General features: G+C 42.1%; 1 protein-coding gene across 1 annotated transcript in view; it reads right to left on the reverse strand.

The window, feature by feature from the left end:
• The window catches only part of AGAP2 (ArfGAP with GTPase domain, ankyrin repeat and PH domain 2), a 405,703-nt gene extending 391,730 nt beyond the window's left edge, over positions 1 to 13,973 (reverse strand). Inside the window, exon 1 of the mRNA XM_077297782.1 lies at positions 13,547 to 13,973. Within this exon, the coding sequence (XP_077153897.1) occupies positions 13,547 to 13,757 (211 nt within the window). The 5' untranslated portion in view covers positions 13,758 to 13,973. The remainder of the gene's footprint in view (positions 1 to 13,546) is intronic.
• Positions 13,974 to 14,218: the final 245 nt, after the last annotated feature.

Consider the following 14,218-nt stretch of genomic DNA (forward strand, 5'->3'; position numbering starts at 1 on the left):
CGACCTTGGTTAGGCTGCTATAGCCATTGTGTATTGTTATTTATATATGCACATCAGCACTTTAACAATTGAAGCATATTACCTGATGATATAGCATTTATCTGTCATAAAAAAGGCTTTATATAATATATACAATAGGTGGTTAGATTACTATGCTTTAAGCTCATATGACCAGTTTTTTTATTGGATAGGAGGTACTTTGCACATTATATGAATATGGATATTAAAGAAATGTAATAAATATGGATGAGAAATAAACTTTATATTTTTGAACTAAACATTCTGTGGCCTATATAATATCTTGGGGGGCCTTTAGGTATATTGAATTTTTGAATGTGTTCTCCTTGAATCTATATGGACTAATATGTATTAAAAAAAAGTACTGTATAAGGTCAGGGAGTAGTGACAGTTTTCCCAGGTATTTTTGGGTTCACATTTACCCATGCAGGCCAATTTATTTGCTCTTGCGGTGCTGGGGTTAAGATCTGGTGACTGCGCTGGCCACTCCATTACAGATAGAATACCAGCTGCCTGCTTCTTCCCTAAATAGTTCTTGCATAATTTGGAGGTGTGCTTTGGGTCATTGTCCTGTTTTAGGATGAAATTGGTGGCTCCAATCAAGCTCTGTCCACAGGGTATGGCATGGCATTGCAAAATGGAGTGATAGCCTTAATAATTTAATATCCCTTTTACCTTGTACAAATCTCCCACTTTACCAGCACCAAAGCAATCCCAGACCATCACATTACCTCCACCATGCTTCACAGATGGCATCAGACACTCTTCCAGCATATTTTCAGTTGTTCTGTGTCTCACAAATGTTCTTCTGTGTGATTCAAACACCTCAAACTTGGATTCGTCTGTCCATAACACTTTTTTTCAATCTTCCTCTGTCCAATGTATGTTTTTTTGCCCATATTAATCTTTTCCATTTATTAGCCAGTCTCAGATATGGCTTTTTCTTTGCCACTCTGCCCTGAAGGCCAGCATCCCGGAGTCGCCTCTTCACTGTATATGTTGACACTGGCGTTTTGCATGTACTATTTAATGAAGCTGCCAGTTGAGGACCTGTGAGGCATCAATTTCTCAAACTACAGACTCTAATGTACTTGTCTTGTTGCTCAGTTGTGCAGCGGGGCCTCCCACTTCTCTTTCTACTCTGGTTAAAGCCTGTTTGTTCTCTCCTCTGAAGGGAGTAGTACACACCGTTGTAGGAAATCTTCAGTTTCTTGGCAATTTCTCACATGGAATAGCCTTAGTTTCTAAGAACAAGAATAGACTGTCGACTTTCACATGAAAGTTCTTTTTTTCTGGCCATTTTGAGAGTTTAATGGAACCAGCAAATATAATGCTCCAGATTCTGAACTAGCTCAAAGGAAGGTCAGGTTTATAGGTTCTCTAATGTGTCAAACTGTTTTCAGCTGTGCTAACATACTGTACTTGCACAAGGGTTTTCAAGGGTATTCTAACCATCCATTAGCCTTCCAACACAGTTAGCAAACGCAAAGTACCATAAGAACACTGGAGTGATGGTTGTTGGAAATGGGCCTCTATTGCATTACAAACCAGACGTTTGCAGCTAGAATAGTCATTCACCACATTAACAATGTATAGAGTGTATTTCTGAATCATTTAATGTTAGTTTCAATTGGAAAAACTGTGCTTTTCTTTAAAAAATAAGGAAATTTCTAAGTGACCCTAAACTTTTGAATGGTAGTGTATGATCGTTTGGTTGCCTCTGGCCTCTTAATGCGCAACATTGAAGAGGAACGTGATCTTACCCAGCCCAGCCAATTTCATGATGAGGCAAGATTGGGTGATGAAGATGAGGAGGGAGAGGACTTTTTTATGTGGTACTGAGGGGACCCATGATGCTACAGAGGGGACTCCCAACCCCAGCTTCAGGTCTGTCCAGCATGGGTGGGCTGGAGAGGAGGAGGAAAGTCAGTGTGAGGAGAGGATGGGATTGTTCCTCCTTCTGGGACCACAGAACATTTGCCTCAGTGCAGCTTGGCACACATGACACAGTTCATGTCTAATTGTCTGTCCCAAGACCCTCGCGTGATCCACATTTTCAACAGTAACCTATACTGGTTGGCCACCTTTCTCGATCCACGGTACAAGGACAAATTTCCTTTGCTACTGTTGCAGTCACCAAGGGGTTTCACAATTGAATCCATCAAGAGGGCTGTTATCGGTCATTTGATGACAACATCAGACTCAGACACCGCTGGTAGCAGAGGTACCAACTCTTTAACATGCATTAATGGGGAGAGACATGCCCAGCAGGTACAAAAGAGGTGGGAAAATGTCCACAAACTGGGCCATCTTCAATAAACCGGCTCATCAGCAAGGGCAATGTGGACCAGTAACAATGTCAAGGAGGCAGAAGTTGAACAACATGATCAATGAGTTTCTAAGTGACCATACCTGCGTCCTTCCTGACGCTTCGGTTCCATTTAATTACTGGGTACCCAAGCTGCATAGTTAGCCAGACCTCTCCTTATATGCCTTGGTGGTGCTGGCCTGCCCTGCTGCTAGTGTGATGTCAGAGCGTGTTTTCAGTGCCGCTGAGGTGATCATCACAGATAGACGCACACGGCTGACTACAGAGAATGCAGACAGGCTGACTCTGATAAAATTTAACAAGGACTGGATTCCACCACAGTTTTTAAGCCCTCCAGATGATACCATCCCAACCAAAAGTCACCCAAAATGTTATTTTATGCTACTGGTGATCACGTCCATCCCTTCCCATAGAAACCCCTTTCCTCCTTCTAATTACATGTGTATCCTACTCCTGCTTCTGCCACATGTACCTCATGGTCAACAAGCTAGAAACAATGTTACATTCAATAATATTTCCCATCGGAGGCAATTGTGATGAGACCTCCTTCCTGCATCAACCATGCTATCGTGCCCCTTGGGCAAATTTTTAGAAACACTATGTCTATGCCTGTACATAGTAGTCTAGTTTCATAATTGTCTGGCTCTTGAGGCCTCCTTCCTGCATCAACCGTGATACAGCCCCTTGGGCTAATTTTTAGAAACACTAAGTCTATGCCTGCACATAGTAGTCCAGTTTCATAATTGTCTGGCTCTTGAGGCCTCCTTCGTGCATCAACCATGATACAGCCCCTAGGGCTAATTTTTTGAAGACACTATGTATACGCCTGCACATTGGGCACTGGAACTACCGTGCTAGTAGTCTAGTGTCATAATTGTCTGGCTCTTGAGGCATCCTTTGTCTGGCTCTTGAGGCATCCCTACTGCGTTAACCATGATACAGCCCCTTGGGCAATTTTTTGAAGACACTATGTTTATGCCTGCACATTGGGCACTGGAACTACCGTGCTAGTAGTCTAGTGTCATAATTGTCTGGCTCTTGAGGCATCCTTCCAGCGTCAACCATGATACAGACCCTAGGCCTAATTTTTTGAAGACACTAAGCCTGCATAGTGTGCAGTGGCAGTGGAACAACAAGGACAGTAGTCCAACCTTTAAAATTGTGAACCCCTTGTGATGATGATGGGTGGCTTCTCCCTTCGTTAACCAACACACAGCTTTTTAACACCAGCTTTTAAAGAATCATTCACCCATTTCAGCCTTTTCCTCAGGCCCCCAGAGCGCTTTGTAGGGTCCAGAATAAAATTACTCGCATTTCCCATTGACTTGAATTGGACTCGCTACTCGTTACGAATACCCGAGTATTAAGACCTACTCGTTACGAGTATAACGAGTCTGAATATTTCACTGCTCGTTCATCCCTAGCTCAGATGTCTGAATTAATGTAATGGTCTGATCTGAGGTCTGATTAATTCAGAGGTCTGGAATTTTTTTTAATTAACTTAAAGGGGTTGTCCCACGTGTAATCAATAGATCTGGGAATAATGATAAGTTCCACAATTGGATGTGTTAAAAAAAAATGTTCCTGTGGGACAATCCCTATAAGGATCTGATTAGTTTAGGAGTCTTGTCTGGGATCTGAATTCTTTTGAGGTCTGGTTTGATGTGTACTTTAGCCTGCTTTGGTATTGAATTATACTGAGCTCTGCTCTGTGGTTTGTTACATTTAAGGAATTTGGTTATTTTTCATACTTGTTCATATTTGTTCATACTGTTATATTGTCAATTTATTACTCTTTCAAATAAGAATGTTTTTTTTTTCGCATTTGCACATTACTAGTTTTTAGCCATGTTTCACTTTTACAATAAATTAATTGGTTGTGTTTCTGCGAGATAAAGTTGTTTTTTCCTCACTACTAAAAATGTTGTGGAACCGTGCATTGCACTATGCTCCTGAACAGTTACTGAAGGGGAAAGTTAGGACTGTAAGCCCCGTCATAGGTGCACATAAATGCCAAAAGCAAGAACCTTCTCTTTGATAGGATTCTCTTGTAACAACCCATAATACATTATATGGGTGGTGGTAAACTATGCTGCACATAAACTTACCTTTATTTCATCTCATCAATGTGATGAATAGGAAACTATGTAATTATCACCAAGTGGTTACTCATCATTTCAAAGACACATTATTGAATCCTGCCTGTCTGTGCATGTCGGCCTTGTGTTCACTAACACCTATGCTTAGCGAGCAGGTACGTAGGTCATACTGTGCTGATGCACAAAGCATCTGTAAGATGGGGGAGAGAGACTGCACTGTGCAATAGTGTTGGTTTGACTGTCTCTACCTCGCCTGTTATTTAAGGTTTTGTCCATCTTAACACTTTTTTACTTAAATGCATATATTTGGGGTTAACAATAACTTTTAAAATTGGGTCTCATTTCTAGCAAGGAGCAAGTGCTTGCAAGCTGTTTTCTACATAGCATGCAAGTGTTGCTCTAAAGATGGCCGGTTTGCTGTACAAGACCAACCTCAGAGCTCCTGTACGACTCCTCTGATTATGCAGATGTAACCAGGTGGCACGAGGTGGTAGTCATGGGCGAGTCCACTATGTCACAGTCAATGGGCACCCCGACCACTTGCACATGAAAAGACAGTTCTAGTCCCAGCCCTAGGTCACAGCTGGCTAACTCTGTCACATGGCTGCTCTCCATGCTGGAATGGCATCCTCTGGATGTCACAATTTTTAGAGCCCAACAGTGGCAACTTAATGAAAATGAAGTAGCGGCGAAGACAACAATTCCTGAGCTATCGCTATTCAAAGATGCTGTTCCATCAGCAGCAGCAGCAGAAGCATCAGCTCCCAATCGGCTCCTGGGAGCTAACAGTCTTTTGGAGGGCACCTCCTCAATTCTAGTGTCCGTTCCTACTGCCCGGGGGTCCGGCGCAGCACTTTTTCCCCTCCAGGATTATATTCTGCTCCCAGCAGGGGAGCAAGACTTGCCACAGGCAAACCTGCCAGGGCTCTGCTGCAGAAGCATCAAATTGCTGCTTCTTCCAGGCTGCTAATCCAGCCCTTTTTAATTAACCCTTACTATCCCTAAACTAATCATGTTCAATACAATGCAGTTCAATACATGAACATGAAATAAAGATAACAGTCACACAGTACATATACAACGATAAAACAGCAGTAAACAGTAAACAGTAGTACCATAGTAGACATATAGACAAATTTATACATAACCAACTATTAGAGCACCACAAGGGGAACACATGTCGGGCATATACAGAAGGAGGGGGCAGCTGAAGGTCCCCTCCACCTCCTTACAGGGACTCAAAGCTGTGTCTGATAACAGCATTGGAGACCAGCGGTTTTTAATTTGTGTAGGATTTATTAAAATCTCATTGCAGAATCAATGTGACTATCATTTGCATTTATGGTGTCAGACATTGAATTACATTTGCAAAGTGTCCAATTGTCAAACACAGGAGGCAGGGTACAAGAAGTTGTGGAAAAATTAGACTTAAAGAAATGTTAAGATAGTCTTGGTCCATAGATCAAAGTATTTCTGGTTATGAGGCATTTATGTGTAATGTTGGCAAGGATTCATTGGTTTTATGGTTTCTTTGTTAAATACAACTGCAGCGTTACAATTCTTTAGGGATGACTTCCCCTTTTAGATCCAGTTACATACACAAGTCAATTACAGGTGCGCCATATAAGAAATGGACAGTCTATGTGTTCCATTTAGTGTTGAGCATTCCGATACTGCAAGTATCGGGTATCGGCCGATACTTGCTGTATCGGAATTCCGATACCGAGATCCGATATTTTTGTGGTATCGGATATCGGTATCGAAACAACATTAATGTAAAAATGTGTAAAAGAAAGAATTAAAATAAAAAATATTGCTATACTCACCTCTCCGACGCAGCCTGCACCTTACCGAGGGAAGCGGCAGCGTTCTTTGTTTAAAATTCGCGCTTTTCTTTCCTTTACTGAAGTCCCGGCTTGTGATTGGTCGCGTGCCGACCATGTGGCCGGGACGCAACCAATCACAGCAAGCCGTGACGTAATTTCAGGTCCTTCAGGATTTTAAAATTACGTTCCGGCGTTGTGATTGGTTGCGTCGCAGTCACATGGGCAACGCAACCAATCACAGCAAGCCGTGACGTAATTTCAGGTCCTTAAGGATTTTAAAATTACGTCCCGGCTTTGTGATTGGTTGCGTCGCAGTCACATGGGAGACGCAACCAATCACAAGCCGTGACGTCACGGGAGGCTGGACACGCGCGCATTTTAAAATGGGCGCGTGTCCAGCCTCCCGTGACGTCCCGGCTTGTGATTGGTTGCGTCGCGGTCAACCAATCACAAGCCGGGAGGCTGGACACGCGCGCATTTTAAAATTTTAAAATGCGCGCGTGTCCAGCCTCCCGTGACGTCACGGCTTGTGATTGGTTGCGTCTCCCATGTGACTGCGACGCAACCAATCACAAAGCCGGGACATAATTTTAAAATCCTTAAGGACCTGAAATTACGTCACGGCTTGCTGTGATTGGTTGCGTTGCCCATGTGACTGCGACGCAACCAATCACAACGCCGGAACGTAATTTTAAAATCCTGAAGGACCTGAAATTACGTCACGGCTTGCTGTGATTGGTTGCGTCCCGGCCACATGGTCGGCACGCGACCAATCACAAGCCGGGACTTCAGTAAAGGAAAGAAAAGCGCGAATTTTAAACAAAGAACGCTGCCGCTTCCCTCGGTAAGGTGCAGGCTGCGTCGGAGAGGTGAGTATAGCAATATTTTTTATTTTAATTCTTTCTTTTACACATTTTTACATTAATGTTGTTTCGATACCGATACCCGATACCACAAAAATATCGGATCTCGGTATCGGAATTCCGATACAGCAAGTATCGGCCGATACCCGATACTTGCAGTATCGGAATGCTCAACACTAGTGGTCACCTATCTACTGGATGCTTACGCTTCTATCAGTTCTCTTCTATTCAAAGAATCCAGTGAGACCAGTTGGCACGTAACCGCAAGTGTGTAAATCGAAAATATGCAGTCACCTGACCACCTATCTTCATGGGGAATCATGACAGTGTGTGCATTACATACTGTCATGATTCAGAAGTTTGCAGTCACATAGATTGATGCAGACTTTTTATTTCAGGCTGGTTCATTCTTAAAGTATTCAAAAGGGTCATTTGGCATAGCATTACACAGCATCAAGTACAGAGGACTAACAAATGCATGACTGCAGTATTTTAAATACTTTAACTTCTATAACTCTTAAAATCGAAGGGTAAATGATGACATACTGTTTTGTGCATTTTCTAAATAGGGATTAACAGATAATCCTCCCCCAACCGCCTCCAAGACTTCTCCCGAATATCCCCCATAGTCTGGAATTCTCTGCCCCAACACGTCCGACTATCAACCACATTCGGATCCTTCAGACGGAACCTGAAAACCCATCTCTTCAGGAAAGCCTACAGCCTGCACTGCCCCCGCTGCCTCCTCACCACTACCGGAGCTCCTGCAACCCTCAACCCATTGTCTCCTTCTCCACCATCCTGTAGAATGTAAGCCCGCAAGGGCAGGGTCCTCGCCCCTCTGTATCAGTCTGTAATTGTTAGTTTGCTTACTGTAAGTGATATCTGTAATTTGTATGTAACCCCTTCTCATGTACAGCACCGTGGAATCAATGGTGCTATATAAATAAATAATAATAATAATCTCTAGGTGTTGTAATCTCTCTTCTATATGTATCATGTTGCAATTAACGTGGCTTTAAAAAGTTTTGAGACTGTCAAAAATGTTGGTTTTCACAGTGTGGAGTCCCGAGGGTGAGTGGGAGCTCTCGTCTGCTGGCCTGGCTGTCCTTAGAAAGAGCACATACTGTAGACCAGGGCTCATCCCACTGAGCGTCCGTACTCCTTCCCTGAGGGCAGAATACTACTCAGACAACACGGGGTGAGAGTAATGCACTACAGAAATAATTTATAACCACCAGCAGATAATCACATATAGTACAGTGTCAGCATTTACATAAGATGGTGCAAATGAGAAAGTCTCACCCTTCCACTGGCTGGGAATTAGAACATCTGGACTTTGGGGCTTCCAGGGCCAACTACGCCATCCAGTGGCTTCCCACTTTTGGCGGGCACGCACAGAAAGTAGTTAGTAACAATACCTGAAATTCATATTATTTCTCATAATGCTGAAAAAAAAATGTTTTTAGAAGGAAACCTGTTTCAGCGGTTTATGCTCAGTAGGATCAGTTGTAGTCAGAGACACTATGCTACTTACCAAATAAATGGTAGGAAATTTTTCAACGTAGCTCTGTAGAAATATCCCACTACATGGTGATCTTTTAACTAATGTAATGCCTAGCGTAATTTTAAATAAAATGCACACTGACATTTTTCACTCAGTACAGAAATCTGGCCTAATATTCTCCAATCCGTCAATCCTGGCAGAAGTGCAGTCAGCATTTTGTGAAGTTTAAATACTCGGCTTCGATTTAAATAAAGGTCATTTTATCAGCACAGAAACATAAGGCTCTTACTCATCAGTGGCAGTAAGGAATCCACCAGCCTCAAGTTTAAAACACTTTCACTAACTTTATATAATCCAGAGCAAGTTATTAGGATGTACTTTCTGTAAAAATATCTTTAAAGGGAATGTGTCTGAAACATAAACACCCAAACAACATATATGGGTATGCAGGTGTTTGAAAAACAAGTCCATTGACACTTTAATGTGCACACGTTGCGGATTTGGCTGCGGATCCGCAGCGGATTTGACGCTGCGGATTCACAGCAGTTTTCCATGTGTTGTACAGTACCATGTAAACCTATGGAAAACCAAATCCACAGTGCACATGCTGCAGAAAATACCGAGCGGAAACGCTGCCATTTATTTTCCGCAGTATGTCAATTCCTTGTGCGGATTCCGCAGCGTTTTACACCTGTTCCATAATTGGAATCCACAGGTGTTAAAATGCAAGTGAAATCCGCACAAAAACTGTGGTAAATCCACGGTAAATCCGCAGGTAATCGGCAGGTAAAACGCAGGGAGTTTTACCTGCGGATTTTTCTGAATCTGCCCGGAAAAATCCGCAACGTGTGCACATACCCTTATGTCTTTTATCTGTGGCTGCATTCCTGGCCATAGATCTGAACGAAGGCTTTCACTTCAATTTTTTTTATTGTTCACCATTTAAAATATGGACCATATCATTACATTTTTTTTTAATTTTGTCAAGTCAGTCTTCTGGGTTTATAAAGCTTTCCTCCCCACTGTGGTCACACCGACTTTCCACTAGAGCTTCTCTATTTTACATTCCTCTACTAAATGCAATCTGTGTACCCGAAGAAGATCTAAGTTATTGACTGAAACGTTGTATGTACAATTACCATGCATATTGGATTGCTAATAAATATCACCTCAACTTTATTATGGAGTGCCTAGCTCTTCAGATCTATCTTAGGCTGGTTTCACATTTGCGTTTCCCTGATCTGCGGACGGCTGCGGACTTCCTCGGTGAAGCCCCGCCCTCGGCCGCACCTCTGCCGCTAGCTCTGCCTACTTCTGCATGCGGCCCGCATGCGGCCTGCGGACCTATCTTTAACATTAAGTACGCAGGTCGTGCGGCTGTATGCGGAGGCTGCCGCATCCGTCGTTTTGACGCTGCGGATAAAAAAAAAAAATGCTACAGGCTGCGTCCTACGCTGATCGCCGCAGCGTCAAAACGACGCATGCGACAGCCTCCGCGTACAGCCGCATGACCTGCGTACCTAATGTTAAAGATAGGTACGCAGGCCGCATGAGGGCCGCATGCAGAAGTAGGCGGAGCTAGCGGCGGAGGTGCAGCCGAGGGCGGGGCTTCACGGAGGAAGTCCGCAGCCGTCCGCAGATCAGAGAAACGCAAATGTGAAAGTACCCTTATATAGTTTTCTAAGAAATTTTGGCACCCTTCCCCATTTGATCTTGGAAAATCTGCTTAGATCATGCCTTCCAAACCTGTGGAACGCTAGCCACTGATATGTGGTTTGTAGTTGACTTAGTTCATTAGTGCTGGAACAGGGCAGCTCAGTGCTAACCAAAAGATTTGATGGAGAGAAGTCGTAAAAAGTCCTCCATCTCACACAATGGGAGAGTGCTGGTAGCTCTGTCCCAGCTTTACTGCATTGAGTTAGCAGTGAAGGGCCATATATTAGCTGCTACCAGCATCTCTTCATTCATCAGTCATTCTTGCACTGTTGTCTGCTTCATTCAGAGAGATCCTTATCTGTTATTGGTCACATTCCAGGCTCAGAAGCTGAGTGCTCGCAATACACTGCAGGTGCCAGCTGTATTACACAGTTGGCACACTCAAGCAGCTGCTGGGACAGTAGATAATATATTCCCAAATGAAAATAATGATATGTAAATTCAGATCCGGCTTGATGAACAATCAATTTTGAATCAGTTTTCAAGTACTACACTGCTTTGTTATGAAACTTCTCAGTCTTCCATCAGTTCTTCCTATATAATGTGACTCGCAACCTTCTCTTGGAGTTGAGTGTGGCTCTCAAGATAAGAAAAATTGGATATCACCGAATTACATCATTTTTGTCAAATCTGCTGAAATATCCAAGAATCTCCCAGGATAAGGGATGATCATCCTGGACTCCAAAAAGAGCTAGCAAATCTTCCTGTAGTTGAAACCTCCACAAAAGCAGCACTATTGGAAGATGTCCTATAGTTGATGTTGGGATTATCGAGGCATCCAAATGCACTTTTGGGATGGGAGAATTGAGGTTCAGTCAATGGGATCAGGAAGCCGCATGGTAGGGCCGGAGTTGTTTAAAATAAAAAAAACGTCAGCTCTGTAGCGAATATCCCTTTGATCAAATAGCTCAAAAAGTTGGCAGTTATGAAAAAAGTTGACACAAATTTGATGAACTGACATCTCCAGCTCATCGCATTGCTCCATAATGTGGCATCTGATGAAAGACATCAAAGGATAAAACCTCTATGAAATTAGAAGCGCACAGAGATACAGTTGGACCCCATAGGGGTTTACAATTTGTAGGTTGTATGGAGCTGTTACACGGCCATGTACATGAGGCTTCTGTTCTTAGTATGTAAGTATTGCACGTTGTCTCTTCACAGTGGCATCTGGCAGTATCACTAATGCGACTGTACAATCATTCATAACACGGGGCAGCACATACTGACACATGGGAGATACAATGAAGAGCCGCAGCAGGGATAGATCATTAAAAGGCTAAGTAATATTTTTACTACTCTCTTCCAATATCTTCACAATGTCTATTCATAACACTCTCATAAAAAATGCATTAGCTTTGTCACCATCCATTTCGTCTAAAAAAAGATCACAAGGAAACAACATTACTAGCAGAAGCTATATCACCATACGTGAATAATATGTGCACATATATCTCAGTCACGCATTTACACAGCAGAGCTGAACATTTATTCTGTGTAAAAAAAAAAAAAGAATATCATCCACCAACCAGGATATCCTCTTCATCAGCAATCTTGTTTGGTTTACATAGCAATCCAAAGGGGTTGGAAACATTTACATAAACCAATCAGCAATTATAGTAAATCCACCCGCTTAATATTGTGTAGCTCCCCCTCATGTATCCAAAATGGCCCCAGATTAGTACTTCTCATTCAAACAAGAATTGGGTCAAGAATCAAACTATAAAGAAATGTACCATCAGTATTGTAAATGGTTAAATTATGATACCATCACATTGAAATGGCCCAATTAGGGGTAGACAACCATAGTAGAAGACCCAGAGCAAGTATATGAGCCCTTTACCCTCTAAAAGTTCACCATAGAGTACCCCCCTCATGTCTTATTAACCATTCCTAACAACAAAAATGCTAAATACAGCTCAAATATATCACCTCAACTAGATTCTGTAATACTGTCATAAACTTATTCACCACAGGGGCTCACAAAGTGTGATAGATGTGGTGCATCATGCTAGACATGCTAGACATCTTGGAGGGAATTTTGAGCTTGTAGTTTAGTATTCAAAAGTCTCAAATTTTGGCACATATCATATTAGCATTAAAATTGAATACTTTTCTTCATTCTCAACAGTTTTAAAAAATGGTGTGAGACGTTAATGGGGTTAACCTAGAGGGTGCATGGTGAAGGTAGACCTGAAACTTTCATTAGTACTTTTGCTAATTTTTGCACAAATCTGTGCCTACTCAGCAGTCTTTATAGGAACCCAAGAGGTAATCCCCTTTTTATAAGTTTTAAATAAGTTTTTATAAGTTTTAAATCAGGAAAGTGGAGTGCTAGGCTGAATAACTCTCCTTTATTTATTTTCTATATGCCAGTTTGTTTATTTTAGACCAGTGTTTCTCAAACTCCAGCTCTCAAGGCCCCCAACAAATCGTGTTTTCAGGATTTCCTTAGTATTGCACAGGTGAGAGTGAGACTTGTGATAATTTCTGAGGCCTTGATAATAATTCCATCAATTGTGCAATACTAAGGAAATCCTGAAAACATGATCTTTTGGGGGGTCGTGAGGACTGGAGTTTGGCCTGCTTTAGCCTAATATTTTGCTCACAGGTCAGTAAGTACTATATATATTCAATGTGAAGATAGGAGCAGGAAGAAACTGCTTTTGTCTTATAACTTGAGAGTCTGGCAGTGATTGACAGGTGGCTCTCCATTCCTGAATCTAAAAGACAGCTTCAGCTGTGGCTACCTCTACGTGATATAAAGATAGATATATGTATACAGTATACCTACACATATTTATATGAATAAATATATATGTACATATGTATATATATGTACTTTCAGAATTAAAAGAAAACACTACAGTGTATATAGTGATCAACAGCAAAATCCTTGGATGTCCCGTTGAAGATATATTAGTGTTCTACTAACTTCAACAGGAGGTGAAGATGCATTAGAGATGCCTGTGCTTTTTATGGTACATGCTTTATTGTAAGCTAAGTATCTCTAAAAGTATATAGAAAGAATGTATAAAAATTACACCAACACCTGTGTTGACCTTATTGTCCATGGCATCTTTCCTTTCTGTAGCAAACGTACAAAAGCTCAAACACACTTATAAATTTCAATTGTATAACTGAGCACCCTAACTGCTGGCTGTCAAAGTAGGAAGATGTCTCCTTACCTTGTAAGCTGCTCAGAGCCACCATCAGGTTGGTCTTCAGCTGCTGGTCATTCACATTTTCCACCAAATTTCGGAGTTTGTTGAGCTGGGCTTTGGCAACATTATGCCTCTTTACCTCCCCACGAATAGCCACTGAGTTCTGGTGCTTTGAGGTACTTGTCCTGAAACTCCCATGTGTCCCATCTCTGCTTCTTCCAAGCTCGCCACTCATCCCCTGTTATGTACCCACTACAGGTGCACATGAATAACACCTGCTACCGTAAATCACTGGGAGAAGATGTCCATTTGTCTTTTCTTCTGCCAGTTCTTTCTTTGATATCTCTGTATAAAGCTCCTCTCTAGTTATCGTGGCTATTTTGTGAGTCCAGTGCTGTCAGTACGCTTCTCTCACTGTGTTAGTCATTGCATCTCCTCTGTTCACATGTGTGCACTTCCTGGACTGACAGGAAAGTTTCAGATGTGCTTCTTTGCTTCCTGACAGTGTCCCTCCCAGACATTACACTCTCAGTCTAAACATGAATGATGGGTTTCACTCTATTAGTTGCCCTCAAGGCCTGAACGTAAAGCCTTAAAGAGAGTCAAGTTTTTGTTTCCATCGAAAGATTTATCTAATGGATATTAAATAAAGCGTAAACCGTAAAGACAGAGGAAGCTGTAACATATATAATCCGA

This window comes from Ranitomeya variabilis, chromosome 3 (assembly GCF_051348905.1).
Source record: "Ranitomeya variabilis isolate aRanVar5 chromosome 3, aRanVar5.hap1, whole genome shotgun sequence".
Lineage (NCBI taxonomy): Eukaryota > Metazoa > Chordata > Amphibia > Anura > Dendrobatidae > Ranitomeya > Ranitomeya variabilis.